Source organism: Oncorhynchus mykiss, chromosome 21 (assembly GCF_057628025.1).
Source record: "Oncorhynchus mykiss isolate SJ-2025 chromosome 21, ASM5762802v1, whole genome shotgun sequence".
Taxonomy (NCBI): domain Eukaryota; kingdom Metazoa; phylum Chordata; class Actinopteri; order Salmoniformes; family Salmonidae; genus Oncorhynchus; species Oncorhynchus mykiss.
Genome location: NC_143042.1, coordinates 41,166,968 through 41,191,645, shown reverse-complemented (window position 1 = coordinate 41,191,645; position 24,678 = coordinate 41,166,968). Strand labels below are relative to the sequence as shown.

The 24,678-nt window shown below is 44.4% G+C and overlaps 1 protein-coding gene across 17 annotated transcripts in view; it reads left to right on the top strand.

Annotated features, from left to right (window-relative positions):
• LOC110500600 (adhesion G protein-coupled receptor L3) overlaps positions 1 to 24,678 on the top strand; it is a 490,597-nt gene that overhangs the window by 396,305 nt on the left and 69,614 nt on the right. For all 17 annotated transcript variants that reach the window (XM_090213301.1, XM_021578050.3, XM_090213306.1 and 14 more), the window contains one exon: positions 20,092 to 20,275. In XM_090213301.1, the coding sequence (XP_090069427.1) occupies positions 20,092 to 20,275 (184 nt within the window). The remainder of the gene's footprint in view (positions 1 to 20,091; positions 20,276 to 24,678) is intronic.

Below are 24,678 nucleotides of genomic sequence, written 5' to 3'. Positions count from 1 at the left end.
GTGCACGTCGGAGGGCGTGGATGTTATTAAGATTGGTGATCAGGTATGCAGTCCCAACCGCTCGTTAGCCCCCTAATTGCTGGTTAGGAGGATGGAGCAGGTGTTTGCTCTCTAATGGAGATGAGAGGAGCCTGGTTCACCATCTTGATTTAGGGAATCCATCTTGTTTTATGTGGGGTGCTTGACAAAGCCATTTGCATGCCACCGGATCTACCCGAGACCATTATGGAATAACATCTTAGGAAGAGATTTGAGGTTGTCAGTAGTAGGCCAATATTTATAGATAATTCAACATGTCATGTTCTAGAGACACCTTAGTTGAAAGTGTTGAGAATATTGGGTCCCACATTAAGCTAAACATGTATTTTTAAAGCTTAATGAAGCCCTCCATAAGGTCTATGTGGATGCGTGAGGAATTGTAGTATTCAGTGACTATATATACTGTAAATAGCCTAGAGCATCATGGGAATTGTCGGTAGCTTTTCTTTGCTCCCTTTTTTTAAAATAATATCTAACCTTCATTTACTACTGTAACGGTTTTCTTTATGAGAAGGAGAGTCGGACCAAAATGCGGCGTGTAGATTACGATCCATGTTTATTGTGACTATAGCAACACGAATCTAAATACAAACAGTGCAAAATAATAAATGTAATGAAAACCGAAACAGCCTAAACTGGTGCAAACTAACACTAAGGACAGGAACAATCACCCACAAACACACAGTGAAACCCAGGCTACCTAAATATGGTTCCCAATCAGAGACAATGACGAACACCTGCCTCTGATTGAGAACCATATCAGGCCGAACATAGAACTAGACAAACTAGACATGTAACATAGAATGCCCACTCAGATCACACCCTGACCAATCAAAACATAGAAAATACAAAGTAAACTATGGTCAGGGCGTGACAGTACCCCCCCCCCCAAGGTGCGGACTCCGGCCGCAAAACCTGAACCTATAGGGGAGGGTCTGGGTGGGCATCTGTCCGCGGTGGCGGCTCTGGCGCTGGACGTGGACCCCACTCCATGACAGTTTTAATCCCCCTCCTAAACGTCCCTAAATAGGTTACCCACCACAATGATAACATGGGACAGAGGGACAGCTCGGGACAGAGGTAACTCGGGACAGATGGGTAGCTCAGCACTGAGAGGAAGCTCAGCACTGAGAAGAAGCTCAGCACTGAGAAGAAGCCCAGGCAGGTAGTAGAAACTACCAGAACCTGGCTGGCTGGCGGTTTCAGCAGATCCTGGTCGACTAGCAGATCTGGAAGAATCTGGTCGACTGGCGGATCTGGGAGAATCTGGTCGACTGGCGGATCTGGGAGAATCTGGTCGACTGGCGGATCTGGGAGAATCTGGTCGACTGGCAGATCTGGGAGAATCTGGTCGACTGGCAGATCTGGGAGAATCTGGTCGACTGGCGGATCTGGGAGAATCTGGTCGACTGGCGGATCTGGGAGAATCTGGACGACTGGCGGATCTGGGAGAATCTGGACGACTGGCAGATCTGGAAGAGTCTGGTCGACTGGCAGATCTGGAAGAGTCTGGTCGACTGGCAGATCTGGAAGAGTCTGGTCGACTGGCAGATCTGGAAGAGTCTGGTCGACTGGCAGATCTGGAAGAGTCTGGTCGACTGGCAGATCTGGAAGAGTCTGGTCGACTGGCAGATCTGGAAGAGTCTGGTCGACTGGCAGATCTGGAAGAGTCTGGTCGACTGGCAGATCTGGAAGAGTCTGGACGACTGGCAGATCTGGAAGAGTCTGGTCAACTGGCAGATCTGGAAGAGTCTGGTCAACTGGCAGATCTGGAAGAGTCTGGTCAACTGGCAGATCTGGAAGAGTCTGGTCGACTGGCAGATCTGGGAGAGTCTGGTCGACTGGCAGCTCTGGCTGCTCCATGCTGACTGGCTGCTCCATGATGACTGGCAGCTCTGGCTGCTCCATGCTGACTGGCTGCTCCATGCTGACTGGCAGCTCTGGCTGCTCCATGCTGACTGGCTGCTCCATGCTGACTGGCAGCTCTGGCTGCTCCATGCTGACTGGCTGCTCTGGCTGCTCCATGCTGACTGGCTGCTCCATGCTGACTGGCTGCTCCATGCTGACTGGCTGCTCCATGCTGACTGGCGGCCCTGGCTGCTCCATGCTGACTGGCGGCCCTGGCTGCTCCATGCTGACTGGCGGCCCTGGCTGCTCCATGCTGACTGGCTGCTCCATGCTGACTGGCAGCTCTGGCTGCTCCATGCTGACTGGCTGCTCCATGCTGACTGGCTGCTCCATGCTGACTGGCGGCCCTGGCTGCTCCATGCTGACTGGCGGCCCTGGCTGCTCCATACTGACTGGCGGCTCTGGCGGCTCCTTGCAGACTGGCAGCTCCTTGCAGACTGGCAGCTCTGGCGGCTCCTTGCAGACTGGCAGCTCCTTGCAGACTGGCAGCTCTATGCAGACTGGCAGCTCCTTGCAGACTGGCAGCTCCTTGCAGACTGGCAGCTCTATGCTAACTGGCAGCTCTATGCTAACTGGCAGCTCTATGCTAACTGGCAGCTCTATGCTAACTGGCAGCTCTATGCTAACTGGCAGCTCTTTGCAAACTGGCAGTTCTGAACAGGCGGGAGACTCCGGCAGCGCTGTAGAGAAGGAAGGCTCTAACAGCGCTAGACTCCGACAACGCTGGAGAGGAGGAGGGCTCCGACAGCGCTGGACAGGCGAGGCGCACTGTAGGCCTGATGCGTGGTGCTGGCACTGGTGGTACTGGGCCGAGGACACGCACAGGAAGCCTAGTGCGGGGAGCTGCTACCGGAGGGCTGGGGTGTGGAGGTGGTACTGGAAAAACCGGACCGTGCAGGCGCACTGGAGCTCTTGAGCACCGAGCCTGCCCAACCTTACCTGGTTGAATGCTCACGGTCGCCCTGCCAGTGCGGCGAGGTGGAATAGCCCGCACTGGACTATGCAGGCGAACCGGAGAAACCGAGCGCAAGGCTGGTGCCATGTAAACCGGCCCAAGGAGACGCACTGGGGACCAGCTGCGTAGAGCCGGCTTCATGGCATTAGGCTCGACGCTCAATCTAGCCCGGCCGACACGCGGAGCTGGAATATACCGCACCGGGCTATGCACCCGCACTGGAGACACCGTGCGCACCACTGCATAACACGGTGCCTGTCCGGTCTCTCTAGCCCCCCGGTAAGCACAGGGAGTCTGCCCAGGTCTCCTACCTGGCGTAGCCATACTCCCTGTTAGCCCCCCCCCAATAAATTTTTGGGGCTGCCTCTCGGGCTTCCTTGCCAGCCGTGTTCCCTCATATCGCCGGCTCCTCTCTCCGGCTGCCTCTGCTCTCCTAAGTACCTCCACCTGTTCCCATGGGAGGCGATCTCTTCCAGCCAGTATCTCCTCCCAAGTGTAACAGCCCTTGCCATCTAAAACGTCCTCCCATGTCCATTCCTCTTTAAGCTGCTGTTGCTGCCTGTTGACACGCTGCTTGGTCCGTTGGTGGTGGGTGATTCTGTAACGGTTTTCTTTATGAGAAGGAGAGTCGGACCAAAATGCGGCGTGTAGATTACGATCCATGTTTATTGTGACTATAGCAACACGAATCTAAATACAAACAGTGCAAAATAATAAATGTAATGAAAACCAAAACAGCCTAAACTGGTGCAAACTAACACTAAGGACAGGAACAATCACCCACAAACACACAGTGAAACCCAGGCTACCTAAATATGGTTCCCAATCAGAGACAATGACGAACACCTGCCTCTGATTGAGAACCATATCAGGCCGAACATAGAACTAGACAAACTAGACATGTAACATAGAATGCCCACTCAGATCACACCCTGACCAATCAAAACATAGAAAATACAAAGTAAACTATGGTCAGGGCGTGACAACTACAAACATTCAGTACAAACCAGCCTCTCTATGTTCACCCTAAAGGATTATGTCCCTATCAGATACATAAAAGGCCTGTGGTCTGTGATTTCGAACAAACATAATCAAAATGGCACCCAGCTTTCTATCCTCTTTGGTGTATTAACTACTATCTTGTTTAGGTGCTTTGACACCATGGTTGGCCAATTACAGTGATTACATCCCCTTTGCGTCAAACTAAGGTCAAACGCCCTTGTTTAAAATGGCTGCGACACACAATATTTCCAAAGGGATACGATTTTCAGCCAAGTGTATGTGGAGTTAAGGGATTTATCACATGGTATGACTTTCCTAGCTCCAGTAACTCCGAGTTGAGTATTAAAAATGGGAATTGTATCTCCTGGCGCGAGTGAAGGTCGTAAACCAATAAAATCTGGGATATAGAGAGGATATTGGGTACTGATCCCTTGTTCACCGCAACTCCCTCTCCCCTTCTTCCTCGTATATTGTGGTAACTAGTGATTGTGTCACAGTAGAAGGCGACCTCAGAAAGGCCGGAATGGAAGGGGGGGGGGGGGCCTTGTCCAAGAGCGTAATGAGATTATAACATTTTATCGGCGGCCAATTTGTTAAAAGATGAGGTTTGTTAAAATGACCACATACTCATAAAGACTTCCCCGTCTAGCTACCCCCGACAACCATTCTGTCCTGCGGTTTACTGTCTACAGACTCCACCCTCGCTATGTTATATGGACCGTGTCTGTTCACGGTCAGAGTTCGACAGCAGTAAAATAAGGTAATTCAATGAAAAAGTAACTCCGCCTCAGAACTGTACATTATTTTGTAATCTACTAATAGACACCATTGAACTTCTCATGAAGTGTCTTCCTATTGAGTTCATTTCTTGGAATTTGCATGGTGAATAGACTTGATTTTGGGTTGTAGTTGACTTTGCGACAAGGTGGTGTCTGTTTTTACTCTCCCTTGTTAAATAATGAGCAATGTTCATATTGACACACCTTTGCATTAGCTTTCTTGAGTGTACCTGCTTCTTTTTATGTTGTATGCCCCGCACATTCCTCAACAGAACTATCGATGGCGGATATATTAGTAGTAATTGCGTTTATTGGTAGTGTGCAGCCGTAGATTGAATTGGTCACCAATTTACAATTGGATCATGTAACGTAGCTGTGGAAATTTCTGGAGCATTTTTTAAACGTCACAGTCCACTTTATTGATAACCAGGAAGCATTGGAGTGACTTGTTGAGATTGGTCATGCATATGCTGGCAGTCGCGTATTGAGGACCATTGAGTGAGCAGGGTTGAAGGGTCAAGCACACTGAGAATACTCTACTGATATTGTGGCATGACCACATTATATTGCAGAGTATATTGTAGAGAGTGAGAGCAAAAGAGGGGGAATAGAAAGGAAGATGGTAAAAGACCCATAGGCACCAGCAGTGTGAGGCAGAATTGGAGTGAAGGAGCAGATAATATTTTCCAAACGAACATGTTCCAGAAAAATGAGTGGGGATGAGTGGAAAAGGGAAGTGGAAAGTGAGGAAGTGCGAGTCGGACTTGCGCTCCATCCCTCTTCCGTTCCGCTAAGCCGTTGACGGGAGTTCAGGCTCAGCCAGAATCAATTTCCCCGACCTGGAGTTCATTTCATCAATCAGCGCGCACACACACACACACACACACACACACACACCACACAGGCTGACTTGGACCAGTTCCAGGCACCAGTCTAATATCCCACCCCTTCCATCCCCTTCATTGGTGTATAGCAATCAGAGCGTGCAACAGAACCGTGTACTGTCTACATTCGGTTTGTTGTTTTTCTGAAATTGTTTTCATTAAATAGTTTTTAATCATAGCTAAAGTTTGTATTGCTATGGATTCCTCGATGCGGTCAGCCTTTACGGCTGTGACCGTAAGTTTGTCCCAGATTCCTGTTAAGTAGCAGTTAGCTGCTAGCCATCATGAAAATAGAGCAAGCTAACGCTAGCAGTGCTAGCCCACCAGTGTTTCTATCAACAGCTGGGCACAAATGCTTCAGGTGTGGGATTATTTTCACACAATCACAAGATGAAGATAAGGTCTAACTGCAAAATGGACGAGGATTTGTCTGCCCTAAATTCACCACCATCAAGCATTTAAGGGAAGAGATCCTCCTGCTGTTAGCTCGGCTGCGAGAAAAGGAAAATCTGTTTTCTAAGTACACCGACCTTGCTGTAACCCAGGCAAACCAAATCTGTTTTAAATGCCTCCTATAGCAAAGCTGTCGATGACTCGGGCGGTCTGATCTGTCCCAATCCAACTGACAGATGTTCAGCTCAACTCCGCGACCTGTGGGAGACTGGGCACTCGCAAGGCGCAGGAGATCGTGAGGCAGTGTGGCCACCCATCTAGCCAAGAAAATCCGATCCAGCTATCAAACAGCTTTGCCCCGCATGAGACGGACCTACCATCCCCGGGAGTCAACACGGATCCTTGGTGTATACCAACAGCTGGCGGCCGCCCAGTGGCACCCTCCCCCACGGCCACCACAGTTCACCAGGTCGATTCCATCACTATCAGTGTGGGCAGCTAGATGGTGAGAGATTTTGACCTGCCTACGGTCTGTGGACTGACCACAGTATTGACACCATCACTCACGTAGGTTATAACAACCCTGGTTTTAGGCGATCTGAGGGAGGACTAAAATCAATTTTATTAAAGACCCTCACTAGCACAGGGAAGAATAATGAATTATCTCCCATGCTACAAAAGGGGTTCGGAACATTTCAGCTGACATTTTGCCCTAAATGAGTACCTATAGAAACTTTGCAACAACAGGGATGTCTCTTTTTGTGACAACTTTGATTTGCTGTGGGAGCAACCAACACTTTTTTTTAAAAGAGACTGGATTCACACTAACCGCAGGGGTTCCAGGATTATTTCCAGCAACATCGCAAACTGTTTTAGAGACTGACGGACAGGGTCTGGTAGTGCTCCAGGTGATTTTAATCTTTTGAGTTCTATGGACTTTATACAACATGTTATTGGGCCCACCCTAACCTGCAGGTATACTCTGGACCTGGTTATTACCAAGGGGCTTTCTATTGACATATCCTCAATTGTTGATGTTGCTTTGTCTGATCACCACTGTGTATTTTTTGCTGCCTTGTTGCCCATACCACAGGGTAATACTGAATGAATTATTAAGAAACGCTAAATTACCTCTGAAGTTGCTGCAGATTTTATTGAGCGTATGAACAATACTCCACCACCTATTCTGCCTTTCTCTTGTGATGATTTAGTTGATAACTTAAGTAGCAAATTAAGGGAAACCATTGATGCCATAGCTCCAATAGAGTTGAGAAAGGCCACATCCAAACTGAGAGCCCCTTGGATGAGTGAGGAAACTAATAAATGGACGAGAAATTGCAGGTCCATTATGATTTTCCGAGAAAGCAACTTGGCATATATAAGAATTAGAAATGCCAGACGGGCTCATTTTCCTAAGTTGATCACTAATAATCAGAATAATTTGAGAGTGCTCTTCTCGACCATTGATGGTGTGATAAATCCTACCCCCGCAAACCTATGTGCACTTTCCCCCACATCTAAAAGTGATGAGTTTATGGTGTATTTCAGAGATAAGATAACAAACATTAGGCTGGGTATCAGTCAAGCAAGACCTGATGAGAAGTTTGATACTGTATGTACGCTAGCCCAGTGTTTCCCAACCAGGGGTGCTAAGATTGGGGGTACTTGGCCTATCCACAGGGGGTACTTCAGAAAACTCATGAGACCATAGGCTCACTGGTAAAATGCATATGAAGGGGTACTTCAAGGGTAATCTGGGCAGAGCAAAATGTACTTAGCGGTACAGTAACCGAAAATGGTTGGGAACCACTGCCCTAGACTACTACGCAAAGGCACTATGGATTTATTTTCCCTGGTTGACATACATGCTCAGATAAGTGATATCACAACTTAAGCCTCCTACCTGCCTTCTCGATCCTATGCCCACCGCCTTCTTCAAAAAAAGAAAAGAAAATCTGAATAAGTGCAAGCTATTGTTAATCACTCTCTGTTCACAGACACTTTCTCCACTGCACTAAAAACTGCTATGGTAAAACCCCTTCTGAAGAAATGTAATTTAGATTCTTCAATTATTAGCAATTTTCGGCCAATCTCCAACCTGCCATTCTTCAGCAAAATTCTGGAGAAATTGGTGTTCAAACAGCTAAATAACAAATGTGCCAACTGTATTTTTGAAAAATTCCAATCTGGTTTTCGTGGCCAGCCTTAGGCCACATCCAAAGTGCTAAATTATCTTAGAGCCACCACAGATGCCAAACAGCTCTCTGTCCTTGTACTCTTGGATTTAAGTTCTGCGTTCAACACTGTTGACCATTATGTCCTTCTGGACAGGCTGGAGATGTGGGTTGGCCTCTATGGCCCAGTTCAAATTGGTTTAGGACGTATTCAAGTTTTTTGTCATCATTTGTGAACATAACTCTGAGAAAATTCAAATCTCATGTGGTGTTCCAGAAGGTTTGATTTTTGGGCCTAGTACTAATCAGTTTATATACTGTATGTTACCCCTTGGCAGCGTTATCAGAAAGCACAGCATTAATTTTCACTACGACGCAGACAATACACAACTTAACATAGGATTTTAGAGCCACGGATAAATTATTAGACTTAATTAGTGATTTAAATACTTGGATGGCTCACAACTTCCTCCAGCTAAATCAAGAAAAGACAGAGGTAATTATTGTTGGAGCCAAAGCACAGCTAGAGAATATGGCCACACATTTTAATTTACAGGCAATAAGGATAAAACAGCAGGTAAGAATCCTAGGTGTTATTTTAGATTCTAAACTCAATTTCGAATCACTCATTAGGATTGTGACCAAAATAGCTTTTTACCACCAGATGAACGTTGCCAAGGTGTGGTCGTTTTGCTCTAAGGCTGATACAGAGAGACTCATCCATGCTTTTATTACAAGCAGGCTTGACTACTGTAATGCTCTCCTGTCTGATCTACCCAAGAAAGCCGTTGGTCAACTGCAAAACATACAGAATGCTGCAACATGGGTACTGACCAAGACCAGACGGAGAGCACACATCACACTAGTTGTAAGGTCTCTGCACTGGTTGCCTGTGAGTTTTAGAATACATTTTAAGATTATTCTATTGGTTTTTAAATCAATCCATGATTGTGCACCCCAATACATGTCAGACATGCTTTTACGTTATGAACCCAGTAGGTCCCTCAGGTCCTCTGGCACTGGCCTTTTAACTATCCCAAAGCCAAGGACCAAGAGGCATGGAGAGGCAGCCATTAGTTACTGTGCCCCCTTCCTCTCGAATAGTCTGCCAGAGAACCTGAGGGGAACCGAAACTGTGGACATTTTTAAAAGAGATCGTAAAACACACCTTTTTAGCTTTGCTTTTCCTTGGGGTGCTTTTTAGTCGTTCAGTTTTTATTGTTATTCTTTTGTTTTTTTTTATCCTCTTGTTGTGTAGTAAATGTTTCAGTTGTTATTTTCATAGTTTTTATTTGTTTTTTTTTCCTGTGAATCACATTGTGTTGCATTCCATGTCTGAAATGTGCTGTATAAATAAAGCTTGATTTCATTTGAAATGACTGCAGCAAGATAAGTTGGCCCTGTTCGGATTCTTCTAGATTGCATCCTTTCTTTACCCCTTATTTGGAATGATCACTGATCTGATATCAATCTGGATTGATTAAACCAAAGTATTGGAACCTGTGCTTTAACCAGGTAAAAATCAAATCAGTAAGTACTCAAAGAAGGGAGAGAGTACAGAAGGATGTAATTCACAAATATTAGAACAGCGTATTTTTCTTGCCCAGTCATCAGCTTGTTACAACCATAGCATTCGGGGGTGTAGGCTAGCTAGTTGATGATTAACATTTCCAGACCAGCCAAGAACCAAGAAGTGCTGGTTTCCCTGGGTGTCTTGGATCTTTCAAGAGAGCAGAGGAAACTAAGTGGGGGGGGGGGGGGGGACAGAAACATAACAGTGGTTGAAAGTTTGGAGCTCTCTGAGCCGAACCACTGCTTCTGACAGATGGAGAAGCAGTCTGTCTGCAGTAAGGCATCCACACTCCTCTACTCCGCTACACTGAGTGTGTTGTGCTGCTTGAGTACATCCCTCTCGGCTCTCTCTATCCCTCTCTCGCTCCCTCGCTCTCTCTCCCCCTTTGGAAATAAGAGGCTCTTGTGAAAAGAGTTTGTTGTCCCCAGGGGTAAACCGTGGATCTCATTTGTCTGTGAAGGTTGCCTGCTAGACTTGTAGACTCGGTGCTAAGCTTAATTACTCCGACTTATATATTTCTTGCCCAGAATCCTTAAACGTGCTTGCCACAGTCTTCAGAAAGTACACAGGGGCCTCCCAGGTGGCGCAGTGGTCTAGGGCACTGCATCGCAGTGCTAGCTGTGCCACCAGAGACCCTGTGTTTGCGCCCAGGCTCTGTCGCAGCCAGCCGTGACTGGGTGGTCTGTGGGGCGACACACAATTGGCCTAGCGTCGTCCAGGTTAGGGAGGGCTTGGCCAGTAGGAATATCCTTGTCTCATCATGCACCAGCGACTCCTGTTCCGGGCCGGGCGCAGTGCGCGCTAACCAAGGTCGCCAGGTGCACGGTGTTTCCTCCGACACATTAGATCTGGAATAGATAATACAAAGTAAAAAACATGTGTTTTTTTGTACCATCTCTGAAACACAAGAGAAAGCCCATAATGTATTATTCCAGCCCAGGTGTAATTTAGATTTTGGACACCAGATGGCAGCAGTGTATGTGCAAAGTGTTAGACTGTTCCAATGAACCATTGCATTTCTGTTCAAAATTGTGTATCAAGACTGCCCAAATGTGCCTAATTGGTTTATTAATACATTTTCAAGTTCATAACTGTGCACTCTCCTCAAACAATAGCATGGTATTATTTCACTGTAATAGCTACTGTAAATTGGAGAGTGCAGTTAGATTAACAAGAATGTAAGCTTTCTGCCAATTTCAGAAATGTCTATGTCCTGGGAAATGTTCTTGTTACATAAACCTCATGCTAATCGCATTAGCCTACGTTAGCTCAACCGTCCCGCTGGGGTCCCACCGATCCTGTGAAGGTTAACTAATTAAGGAGCAACAAAGAAATAACAGTAGCGAGCTATATACAGCAGGGGTACTGGTACAGAGTCAATGTGCGGGGGCACCGGTTAGTCGAGGTAACTGAGGTAATATGTACATGTATGTAGAGGTAAAGTGACTATGCATGGTTCATAAACAGAGAATAGCATAAAAATGGGAGTGGGGGGCAATACAAATAGTCTGGGTAGCCATTTGATTAGCTGTTCAGGAGTCTTATGGCTTGGGGGTAGAAGCTGTTAAGATGCCTTTTGGACCTACACTTTGCGCTCCGGTACCGCTTGCCTTGCGGTAGCAGAGAGAACAGTCTATGACTTGGGTGACTAGAGTCCTTGGCAATTGTTTGGGCCTTCCTCTGTCACCACCTGGTTTAAAGGTCTTGGATGGCAGGAAGCTTGGCCCCAGTGATGTACTGGGTTGTACGCACTACCCTTTGTAGTGCCTTGTAGTTGGAGGCCGAGCAGTTGCCATACCAGGCAGTGATGCAACCAGTCAGGATTCCCCTCAATGGTGCAGCTGTAGAACTTTTGGGGATCTGAAAACCCATGCCAAATCTTTTCAGTCTCCTGAGGGGGAATAGGTGTTGTCGTGCCCTCTTCATGACTGTCTTGGTGTGTTTGTACCATAATAGTTTGTTGACGATGTAGACATCAAGGAACTTGAAGCTCTCAACCTGCTCCACTAGAACCCTGTCGATGAGAATGAGGTCATGCTCGGCTGGCCTTTTCCTGTAGTCCGTAATCATCTCCTATGTCTTGATCACATTGAGGGAGAGGTTGTCATCCTGGCACCATACTGCCAGGTGACAGCCTACAGGGAGGAGGTCAGTCTCGTCGTTGTCGGTGATCATGCCTACCACTGTAGTGTTGTCGGCAAACTTAATGATGGTGTTGGAGTCATGCTTGGCCATGCAGTCATGGGTGAACAGGGAGTACAGGAGGGGACTGAGCACGCACCCCTGAGGGGCCCCTGTGCTGAAGTCCAGGATCCAGTTACAAAGGGAGGTGTTTAGTTCCAGATTTGATAGCTTAGCGATGAGCTTTGATGGCACTATGGTGTTGAACGCTGATAGCATCCTCACATAGGTGTTCCTTTTGTCCAGGTGGGAAAGGGCAGTGTGGAGTGCAATAGAGATTGCATAATCTGTGGATCTGTTTGGGCGGTATGCAAATTGGAAGGTCAACATTCACAAGGCCTGCTTCAGTGTTGTTTGACTCGAGGTGAGCATACAGTTATTTAGCTCGTCTGGTGGGCTCGTGTCACTGGGCAGCTCGCAGCTGTGCTTCCCTTTCTTGTCTGTAATAGTTTGCAAGCCCTGCCATATCCGACATGTCTCAGAGACTGGTTTGTACTATGTATTGACGCTTTGCCTGTTTGATGGTTCATCGGAGGGAATAGCGGGATTTCTTATAAGCGACCTGGTTAGAGTCCCGCTCCTTGAAAGTGGCAGAGCGGGTCACTCTGGAGATGACATCATCAATGTACTTATTGATGAAGCCTGTGACTGATGTGGTGTGCTCTTCGATGCCATTGGAAGAATCCCGGAACATATTCCAATCTGTGCTAGCAAAACGGTCCTTTAGCTTAGCATCTACGTCACCTGACCACTTCCTTATTGAGCGAGTCACTGGTACTTCCTGATTTAGTTTTTGATTGTAAGCAGGAAGTAGGAGGATAGAGTTATGGTCAGATTTACCAAATGGAGGGTGAGGGAGGGCTTTGTACGCATCTCTGTGTGTGGAGTAAAGGTGGTCTACAGTTTTATGTAAAACAAATGGTTTTCTCTCTGATTGCACATTTAACATGCTGGTAGAAATGAGGTAAAAGAGATTAACGTTTCCCTGCATTAAAGTCACCGGCCACTAGGAGAGCCGCCCCTGGATGAGAATTTTCTTGTTTGCTTAGGCCTTGAAATACATCCACATATCTTCAAACTCAGTGCCTCTTTGCTTGACATCATGGGGAAATCAAAATAAACCAGTCAAGACCTCAGGAAAAACAATTGTAGACCTCCACAAGTCTGGTTCACCTTGGGAGCAATTTCCAAACGCCTGAAGGTACACCATGTACACCAGGTACAAACAATAGTGCGCAAGTATAAACACCATGGGACCACACAGCCATCATACCGCTCAGGAAGGAGACGCGTTCTGTCTCCTAGAGATGAACGCACTTTGGTGCGAAAAGTCCAAATCAATCCCAGAAAAACAGCAAAGCACCTTGTGAAGATGCTGGAGGAAACAGGTACAAAAGTATCTATATCCACAGTGAAACGAGCCCTATATCGACATAACCTGAAAGGCAACTCAGCCAATGCTCCAAAACCGCCATAAAAAAGCCAGACTATGGTTTGCCTATGGGGACAAAGATCGTACTTTTTGGAGAAATGTCCTCTGGTCTGATGAAACAGAAATATTACTGTTTGGCCATATTGACCATCTTTATGTTTGGAGGAAAAAGGGGGAGGCTTGCAAGCCTAAGAACACCATCCCAACCGTGAAGCACAGGGGTGGAAGCATCATGTTGTGGTGGTGCTTTGCTGCAGGAGAGACTGGTGCACTTCACAAAATAGATGGCATCATGAGGCGGGGAAATTATGTGGAAATATTGAAGCAACATCTCAAGACATCAGTCAGAAATGGGTCTTCCAAGTGGACAATGACCCCAAGCATCCTTCCAAAGTTGTGGCAAAATGGCTTAAGGACAACAAAGTCAAGGTATTGCCCTGACCTCAATCCTATAGCACATTTGTGGGCAGAACTGAAAAAGTATGTGCGTGCAAGGAGGCCTACAAACCTGACTCAGTTACACCATGTCTGTCAGGAGGAATGAGGCAAAATTCACCCACCTTATTGTGGTAATCTTGTGGAAGGCTACCCGAAACGTTTGACCCAAGTTAAACAATTTAAAGGCAATGCTACCAAATACTAATTGAGTGTACAGTGCCTGCGAAAGTATTCGGCCCCCTTGAACTTTGCGACCTTTTGCCACATTTCAGGCTTCAAACATAACGATATAAAACTGTATTTTTTTGTGAAGAATCAACAACAAGTGGGACACAATCATGAAGTGAAACGACATTTATTGGATATTTCAAACTTTTTTAACAAATCAAAAACTGAAAATTTGGGCGTGCAAAATTATTTAGCCCCCTTAAGTCAATACTTTGTAGCGCCACCTTTTGCTGCGATTACAGCTGTAAGTCGCTTAGGGTATGTCTATCAGTTTTGCACATCGAGAGACTGAAATTTTTTCCCATTCCTCCTTGCAAAACAGCTCGAGCTCAGTGAGGTTGGATGGAGAGCATTTGTGAACAGCAGTTTTCAGTTCTTTCCACAGATTCTCGATTGGATTCAGGTCTGGACTTTGACTTGGCTATTCTAACACCTGGATATGTTTATTTTTGAACCATTCCATTGTAGATTTTGCTTTATGTTTTGGATCATTGTCTTGTTGGAAGACAAATCTCCGTCCCAGTCTCAGGTCTTTTGCAGACTCCATCAGGTTTTCTTCCAGAATGGTCCTGTATTTGGCTCCATCCATCTTCCCATCAATTTTAACCATCTTCCCTGACCCTGCTGAAGAAAAGCAGGCCCAAACCATGATGCTGCCACCACCATGTTTGACAGTGGGTATGGTGTGTTCAGCTGTGTTGCTTTTACGCCAAACATAACGTTTTACATTGTTGCCAAAAAGTTCAATTTTGGTTTCATCTGACCAGAGCACCTTCTTCCACATGTTTGGTGTGTCTCCCAGGTGGCTTGTGGCAAACTTTAAACAACACTTTTTATGGATATCTTTAAGAAATGGTTTTCTTCTTGCCACTCTTCCATAAAGGCCAGATTTGTGCAATATACGACTGATTGTTGTCCTATGGACAGCGTCTCCCACCTCAGCTGTAGATCTCTGCAGTTCATCCAGAGTCGTCATGGGCCTCTTGGCTGCATCTCTGATCAGTCTTCTCCTTGTATGAGATGAAAGTTTAGAGGGACGGCCAGGTCTTGGTAGATTTGCAGTGGTCTGATACTCCTTCCATTTCAATATTATCGCTTGCACAGTGCTCCTTGGGATGTTTAAAGCTTGGGAAATCATTTTGTATCCAAATCCGGCTTTAAACTTCTTCACAACAGTATCTCGGACCTGCCTGGTGTGTTCCTTGTTCTTCATGATGCTCTCTGCGCTTTTAACGGACCTCTGAGACTATCACAGTGAAGGTGCATTTATACGGAGACTTGATTACACACAGGTGGATTGTATTTATCATCATTAGTCATTTAGGTCAACATTGGATCATTCAGAGATCCTCACTGAACTTCTGGAGAGAGTTTGCTGCACTGAAAGTAAAGGGGCTGAATAATTTTGCACGCCCAATTTTTCAGTTTTTGATTAGTTAAAAAATGTTTGAAATATCCAATAAATGTCGTTACACTTCATGATTGTGTCCCACTTGTTGTTGATTCTTCACAAAAAAATACAGTTTTATATCTTTATGTTTGAAGCCTGAAATGTGGCAAAAGGTCGCAAAGTTCAAGGGGGCCGAATACTTTCGCAAGGCACTGTAATTAATTGAATTTGGCCTTACTCCGTTTACCCCATAGAAACGCATTGCATAATACATTTATACATGGCAGAAGAGATGGGTTTATACAGCTTTCTCATATTGTTTTCCCATTTGCTTGATTATGCTGGCAATTGACATTCAACAAACCATACAACAATATAGCTCTTTCCTGTATACACATTTTAATGTCCATTTATATCCTTATTTACGCCCTTTATACATTTGCTGTAAGTCCATGAAGATGATTGACACAGATGTCATGTCACTCAATAATGCTTCCGGTAATGGTTCTGTTTTATTTCCATGGTTTGTAGCTCGGTCAAAGCACATGTAACAGAGATGATCCATATCCTCAAACCAGCATTTTGAAGCCAAAAATACATCCAGATTTATATTCATAATTGATTTGTTCTCTGTTAGGTCCACAGATAAGCATCATAACCCCATATTAAGCAGCTAAACCCATCATCATTTGACTTCCTGATTCAAAATGAGGGGCTTTATACTTGAATCCGCACACTAATCAATGCCCTATCATTTCCGAGCACCGCTATCCAAAATACGGCTTTATGTCGCATTGATTTGCAAATTTAACCCTAATAGGTACCATACCCAAAGACTGCACTTTACTCAAAATTGAGTTTATCACATTTTTGATGGCTCCAGCATGTACTCTCTGGAAGGACAGATTGCTTAGTAGATTGCAGTTTCAGACTTCATCATATTTAAACTGGCGAAGGGGAAAATATTCCAGTGCTGCAGAGAAACAGCTCCTTAATTGAGAGCCAATCAACCTCGGCATCGCTGTTAATGTCAAAAGGTACGATTTGAGTTTGGCTGAAGATAATGAATAATTGCATCAAAGTTGGGCGCTTGCCTGGCTTAAAGACAGTGTTTGTGCGCCGGGAAGTGTGGAATAGCCAGCTGGTGCTATTTAATGTTCCCTTCATCTCATCGCACTAGTGAGTTGAATACAACCACCTCTTTTCCTCATGCTCTTGTCTATTCTGTACCAGATATAGTCTAGATTAGCTGCCGCTGTGTCCACAACAAAGACACTCGTCTTAAGGATCTACATAATTAATTGGAAGCTGATAACCCATACACACAAGAGTTATGTCGTTTATAATGTTTTTAGTATCAGGCTTATTTTTTTTATATATATCTCAATCAGTTTGATTCATGTAGGGCAGCTCCAATGGGCTGTTTTGTCATTGCATTGCCTGAGGTTTCGTACCCCCGCGGTTTTGGATCCCGCTGTTCTGGAATCAACTCTGAAACTCCTATTCTCTTTCATAGTCTATTGATCAAAACGGAACCAACTGTAGCCATCGGGATAACACCAAGGTATTGCCCTGTGCAATGTTGGAGGAGCTTTCTTCCCCCCTCTTAAAAAGCTTGATGTTTCTCCCTTAGATTCTCGCCAATGAGCATTTACGATCAAGCGCAGCGTCCGTCTTTGCAAACGCAGAGGCGTAAATTGGCCTTTGAAGCTGTGGGATATCAGAGAGGCTGTGATGATTTCTTTCAAATGATTCATTATTATTTTTCTCAGTCTGTTTTGTGAAACCCTTTGTTCAATGGTACTCATGTTTGATTATTCGATTTTAAAAACGAAAAAGCACCTGTGAATTCTGTGCGAACACCTATTCATGTACAGAATTTTCAGATTTGATAATGCATTTTCTTCTGTTGCATCAGAGGGATGGAATAGTTTAGATTGACCAATTAGTTTTTTATTCAAATGTCTTGCCCTCAGTTGCTCACAATTTCTCCTCTTGTCTGGAGATTGCTCCCTTTTCCTATTTCCCTGGTTTATTGGTTTCAGACTATTGTGTTAAATTATTGTGGGATTAGGGAAAATATAATTGAGGTTAAACAATATTAATAGACAGTGTTCCTCAACGAGTGGTCGTTCTGAGTAGCCGACAACAAAAATTGTGTACCACCATTCGCTTCTGTACTAAATTATATTATATTATGATTAATAAATGGTATTCTGTTTCAGTGTGTTTACATGCATGTGTTAATGTAGCATGGAGTATAGGGATTTTTGGGGGTGCATGAGCATGGCCTACATGCATCAGCTTGGCCTACACCTGTTCTGTGATGTACAGTGCATTCAGAAGTTATTCAGATCCCTTGTCTTTTTCCACATTTTGTTACGTTATAGTTTTGTTCTAAAATATATATATATTTAAATCCTTATCAATCGACACACAATACCCCATAATGACAAAGCGAAAAGAAATGTTTGTTTTTTTGCTAATTTATTCAAAATAAAACAGAAATGCCCTTATTTACATAAGTATTCAGACCCTTTGCAATGAGACACGAAATTGAGCTCAGGTGCATCCTGCTTCCATTGATTATCCTTGAGATGTTCCTACTACTTGATTGGTGTTCACCTGTGGTAAATTCAATTGATTGGACATGATTTGGAAAGGCACACACCTGTCTATATAAGTTCCCACAGTTGATAGTGCATGTCAAAGCTAAAGTTATTGTCTGTAGAGCGCCGAGACAGGATTGTGTCGAGGCACAGATCTGGAGAAGGGTAGCAAAACATTTCTGTAGCATTGAAGGTCCCCAAGAACACAGTGGCCTCCATCATTCTTAAATGGAAGAAGTTTGGAACCAGCAAGACTCTTCCTAGAGCTGGCCAGGGGAGAAGGGCCTTTGTCAGGGAGGTGACCAAGAACCCAATGGTCACTCTGACAGAGCTCCAGAGTTCCTCTGTGGAGATGGTTGTCCTTCTGGAAGGTTCTCCCATCTCTGCTGCAGTCCACAAACCAGGCCTTTATGGTAGAGAGGGCAGGCGGAAGCCACTCCTCAGTAAAAGGCATATGACAGCCTACTTGGAGTTGCCAAAAGGCACCTAAAGGACTGACCATGAGAAACAAGATTCTCTGGTCTGTTGAAGCCAAGATTGAACTCTTTGGCCTGAATACCAAGTGTCGCGTCTGGAGGAAACCTGCCACCATCCCCAGCAGTATCATGTTGTGGGGATGTTTTTCTGCGGCAGGGACTGGGAGACTAGTCAGGATCGAGGGAAAGATGAACGTAGCAAAGTACAGAGAGATCCTTGATGATAATCAGGACAATGACCCTAAGCACACAGCCAAGACAACGCAGGAGTGGCTTCGGTCAAGTCTCAATATCATTTCGCTTCACTCACAATAACATCTGCTAACCATGTTGTATGTGACCAATACAATTGGATTTGATGTCCTTGAGTTGCCCAGCCAGAGCCCGGACTTTAATCTATCGACCATTTCTAGAGACCTGAAAATAGCTATGCAGCGTCTCTCCCCATCCAACCTGGCCGAGCTTGAGACGATCTGCAGAAAATAATGGGAGAACCTCCCCAAATAGGTTCAAGCATCATACCCAAGAAAACTCGAGGCTACAATCGCTGCCAAAGGTGCTTCAACAAAGTACTGAGTAAAGGGTCTGAATACTTATGTAAATGTGATATTTCTGTTTTTGCTTTGTCATTATGGGGTATTGTCTGTAGATGGAGGGGGAAAAACAATTTAATCAATTTTAGAATAAGGCTGTGATGAACAAAATGTGGAAAAAGTAAAGGGGTCTAAATACTTTCCGAATGCACTGTATATAATGTCATTGTTTCTCTTGGTACGATTTACCATTGACTGTTTGACATGAATAATGGGTATTTTAAAAGGGCTAGTTAATAATGTTATGCCATGGCTTTTCAGAGGGAGAAGTCACAAATGTATGCATGTTGTAACGTGGGCGACATTCGATGTGAGCAGACCCCTTCAAGAAAAACATCTGGCATAATTCATAGCAACATTGAGCCGTGGTGAATGTGTGGAGACAGTCAGTGGTAAATCGTACCAATATATACATCACAGGACAGGTGTAGGCCAGGCATTTCCATGAATGTTCCATGAATGTATTCACCCCCAATAATCCTCCATGCTACATTAACACACTGAAACAGAATACCATTAATTAATCATAATATAACATTATTTAGTTCAGAAGCCAGTGGTGGAACACAATTTTTGTTGTCGGCTATTCAGGACAACCACTCGTTGAGGAACACTGTATGTTAACATAGTTTAACCTCAATTATGTTTCCCCTAATCCCACAAATGAACAATCCGAAACCAATAAACCAGGGAGAAAGAAAAGAGAGCAATCTCCAGACGAGGAGAAATTGTGCAAGGGGTCATGCTCTACCAACTGAGCTACACAGGACCAAGCTTGTATATTCCAGAAGTATAAATATACATTTGACTAACCTTACTTGATATTTCTCCCTCTGGAAAGTCCTGGCATAACCTTGTTAACGAACCCTTTCAAATGATACATTATTCAAGTCAATTGGTGATTTTAAAGTCTAAAGTCCTTCCTTAACCCATACTGATGCCATTGTTATCTTCCCTTTGCTAACTCCCTACTGATGCTCTGTTTGGTTATCCCCATCCACTATCATGTCGCTAACTCTCCTTGTTGTCTGGTGCAGGCCATGGTGGAGACTGTGAACAACCTGCTTCAGCCCCAGGCCCAGTCGGCGTGGAGGGACCTGAGCACCGGGGAGCAGCTGAGAGCAGCCACCATGCTACTGGACACGGTGGAGCAAGGAGCCTTCGTCCTGGCCGACAACCTGCTCAAGACGGACATCGTGCAGGAGAACACCGACAACATTCGTGAGTACAGACCGAGACCCATGTACACACACAGAGGCATAAGACCCACTCACAAGCACAAACATTAAATGAGATCTGATCACACACATGCATGAAGGCAGGCGGTCGTGTACACACGCGCACACACACACACACACACACACACACACAGTGTTAGAACTTATTGATGTGGCAAAAATAACTCTTCAGACACTGTTTTGTACACTGGTGAACACAAGAGGAGCTGTCAACCTGCCAGCACATGATTTCTGAAATGTGTAAGAGACACGATTGACTGAATGTTTTACAAACCTTTTCATAGTCGTCATAGGACAGTGTGATCGCAAACACTGTCATCTCTTGACGTACTGTATATTTATACTTCTGGAATATACAAGCTTCGTCCTGTGTGGCTCAGTTGGTAGAGCATGACCCCCATTTTACCTGGCGAAACGAGCAGGGAAAGTGTCTCGTCTGAAAGAGCAGTGGCTGTTGTCCAATCACGTCTGATTAAACAGATTACTACGTTTGCCAGTAATATGAGCGTTAAGCCATCCTAATGTGATTTGTTTTGGTCGTCGAAGGAAATCAATTTGGACAAACTAAGTTCCTGCACAGTCGTGCAGCCTCTGCGTTCCACATGGAACCTTATTACCGATATAGTGCACTACTTGTGACCCGAGCCCTATGGGCACCACATAAGGAATAGGATGCCATTTGAGACGCATTCAGAGTCTTAGTCATTGTTTGAGTTTAGTTTCAAGTTTCACGTTTTATTAGTTGCATGGACACCATCAAACGAAACTTGCATAATAAATATTTTGAATACCAACATAAAGTGAATGGCTCAGTAGAATAGAATAAACATTTTAGCATAAGTAAGGCACAATTTATAGTCCAGTGTTTATACATGTATTGGGGATGAGGGGCAGTTTTCAACTGAGCAGTATAATAAGAGTCTGGGAGCAGCAGTTGTGATATGTGTGTGTGTAGCATTAATGTATATATGTGTGTGTGTGTGTGTGTCTGTGTGGTTGGGTGCATGAGTGAGTGCATGTGTGCTAATTTGTGGAGAATCAGAGCAGGTGGTCAGTCCAGTTCCAGTGTTCAGCAGTCTGATGGCTTGTAGATGGAATCTGTCTCTGAGCCTGTTAGTATCAGACCTCATGCTCTGATACCGTCTGCCCGACAGTAAGGGAGAGAACAGCTCGTGGCTGGGGTGTTTGAGTTTAGGCCAAATCTAAGCTAGTGTATTCAAGTTTTTTCAGAACCTGAATGTGATAATTTAGATATTGGGATATATTATAAAACGAGTTATCCAATGATTGTTCCATGGAGGCAAGATGGTTTTCACTTGGGAGCCAGGCCCAGCCAATCAGAATGAGTTTTTCCCCACCAAAGGGCTTTATTCCAAAGAAAGACTCCTCCATTTCATCAGCTGTCCAGGTGGCTGGTCTCAGAGGATCCCGTAGGTAAAGAAGCCGGATGTGGAGGTATTGGGCTGGCTTGGTTACATGTGGTTTGCGGCTGTGAGGTCAGTTGGACATACTGCCAAATTCTCAAAAATAACTTTAGGAGGCGGCTTATTGTAGAGAAATGAACATTACATTTCCTGGTAACAGTTCTGGTAGGCATTCCTGCAGTCAGGATACCAATTGCATGCTCCCACAAAACTTGAAACATCTGTGGCATTGTGTTGTGACAAAACTGCACTTTTAAGTGGCCCAGCACAAAGTGCACGTGTGTAATAATCATGTTGTTTAATCATCTTATTTATATGCCACACCTGTCAAGTGGATGGATTATCTTGGCAGAGGATAAATACTCACTAAGTGATGTAAACAAATTTGTGTACAAAATTTGAGAGAAATAAGCTTTTTCTGCATATGGAACATTTCTGGGATCTTTTATTTCAGCTCATGAAACATGGGACCAACACTTTACATGTTACATTTATATTTTTGTTCAGTCTACATTGCATAGCTATTTAGATTACCAAAATGGTATGATGCATCATGTTTGGACCAGAACCCTATGGGCCCTGGTCATTTTTATTGCACTATATTTGGAATAGGATGCAATTTGTGACACATCCATAGTTCAGATTACACAGAGAACCTTCTGGCTATTGATCCTGTGTGCTCTAATATTCACCAATGGGCTCTTGAAGATTCCAAATGAGAGGTCAAAGGTGAACCAGTAAACATGGAGATCAAGTTCAGCCCGGTTAGGAATGGGAGACCTTTCCGTCGGTGGTCACCTATAAATTGACCTAATTATCTTAAATCACTGTCTTTATATCCATATGAATACCGTAACTTGATTTAAGCCCCAGTTCTGTGCATAATGAATCAATGGTCAAGGCCTGAGGGTCTTCTGGGGATATGTATTGATATATATATATTAAAAGCAGTGGGGTGATAGTGGATTTGTTGACACTCTCCCCTGATTGCCCTTAGCTGTCAGTTTTTGCAGAAAACGTCCATGTACACAGAAATTAAATGCTTAAAACATATCAATGTTCTGGCCTATGCCCCTGCGGGATGAAACGGGAAGATACAGTGAGGCTTTGAACAACTGTTGTTGAATTGTGGACTTAACAAATCAACAGTTTACATTTCAAACGGTTGTTGAACACAGTTGTAAGGAAGAGGGAAAGACGAGGGGAAGGAGGCGAGTGAATGAAACGTGTTTGTGAGCGGAAGAAACGACCAGCGTGTATCGAGCATTAGGGAAAGATAATGTTATTATATAGCGCCCTTAGCATAAAGGGGATTTCTTTAGGCTCCAGCTGCCATGGCAACCTTAACATGTAGGTCTGACAAGTCGAATGAAGCAGCCTACGTTGGGGAATAAATAAAATGGGAATTTATTGTCTATGGTACTCAATTTATCTGGGTATTAAGGGATCCTAGCCCTGTTTGGAAGGAAACTAAACAATCCCCTCATGGCGAACTACCAGTGTTTTTTTTTCCTTCATGGAGGTAGTCTGGTTAATCGTGCACAGTGACATGTTTACTAGGCCTTCACTTTCAGTTTGCTCTGTTGAGTTTGCCAGCCAATGAGGTTTGTTTGTCCCCCGCGGTCCCAAGTGCCCACACCGTCATGTACATACATAAGTATTTAGACACCACAAAATAACCATGTCAAATCAAATTGTATTTGTTACATGCGCCGAATACAGCAGGTGTAGACTTTACCTTAAAATGCTTACTTACAAGCCCTTTCTCAACAATGCATATTTACATTTGCTCAATAAAAAAAGGAAATATTAACAATAATGATGCTATATGCAAGGAGTACCGGTACCGAGGCAATGTGCAGAGGTACGAGGTAGGTGAGGTAATATGTACATGTAGGTAGGGGTAAAAGTGACTAGGCAATCAGGATAGATAATTAACAAGAGTAGTAGCGGTGTGAGTGTGTCTGGCATCAATTTGCATGTGTGTATGAGTGTGTATATATACAGTTGAAGTCGGAAGTTTACATACACCTTAGCCAAATACATTTAAACTCAGTTTTTCAAAATTCCAGACATTTAATCCTAGTAAAGATTCCCTCCCTGTCTTAGGTCAGTTAGGATCATCACTTTATTTTAAGAATGTGAAATGTCAGAATAATGGCAGAGGGAGTGATTTATTTCAGCATTTTTTTACCTACACTCAGTTAGTATTTGGGAGCATTGCCTAACTTGGGTCAAACATTTTGTGGAGCCTTCCACTAGCTTCCCACAATAATTTGGGTGAATTTTGGCCCATTCCTTCTGACAGAGCTGGTGTAACTGAGTCAGGTTTGTAGGCCTCCTTGCTCTCACACGCTTTTCCATTTCTGCGAACAAATTGTCTATGGGATTGAGGTCAGGGCTTTGTAATGGCCACTCCAATACCTTGACTTTGTTTTACTTAAGCCATTTTGCCACAACTTTGAAAGTATGCTTGGGGTAATTGTCCATTTGGAAGACCCATTTGCGACGAAGCTTTAACTTCCTGACTGATGTCTTGAGATGTTGCTTCAAAATATCCACACAATTTTCCCGCCTCATGATGCCATCTATTTTGTGAAGTGCACCAGTCCATCCTGCAGCTAACCACCCGCACAACATGATGTTGTGTTACATGAATTAAATTCCTACATGTTTTAATACCAAATTAAATTAAACACTCTGTCCACTTCTAAGAACTTGTAAGACTCTTATTTGCATAAAATGGACAGAGACCAGTCTCAAAATCAATCAGCAGCGTTTATTCTCGAGAGTACCGAACATGATACAGTTTACCACAGGTTATAAACTGAAAATGACGTCATGAGTTTTTGAACTGTCCCGTCTCTTCTTCAACCTGGTACAAAGGCAATATCGCAAGCCTTCCCACATCGTCCCACACCAATTTAATATAATTTATGACTGAGCCAAGGTCTTCCTGTGT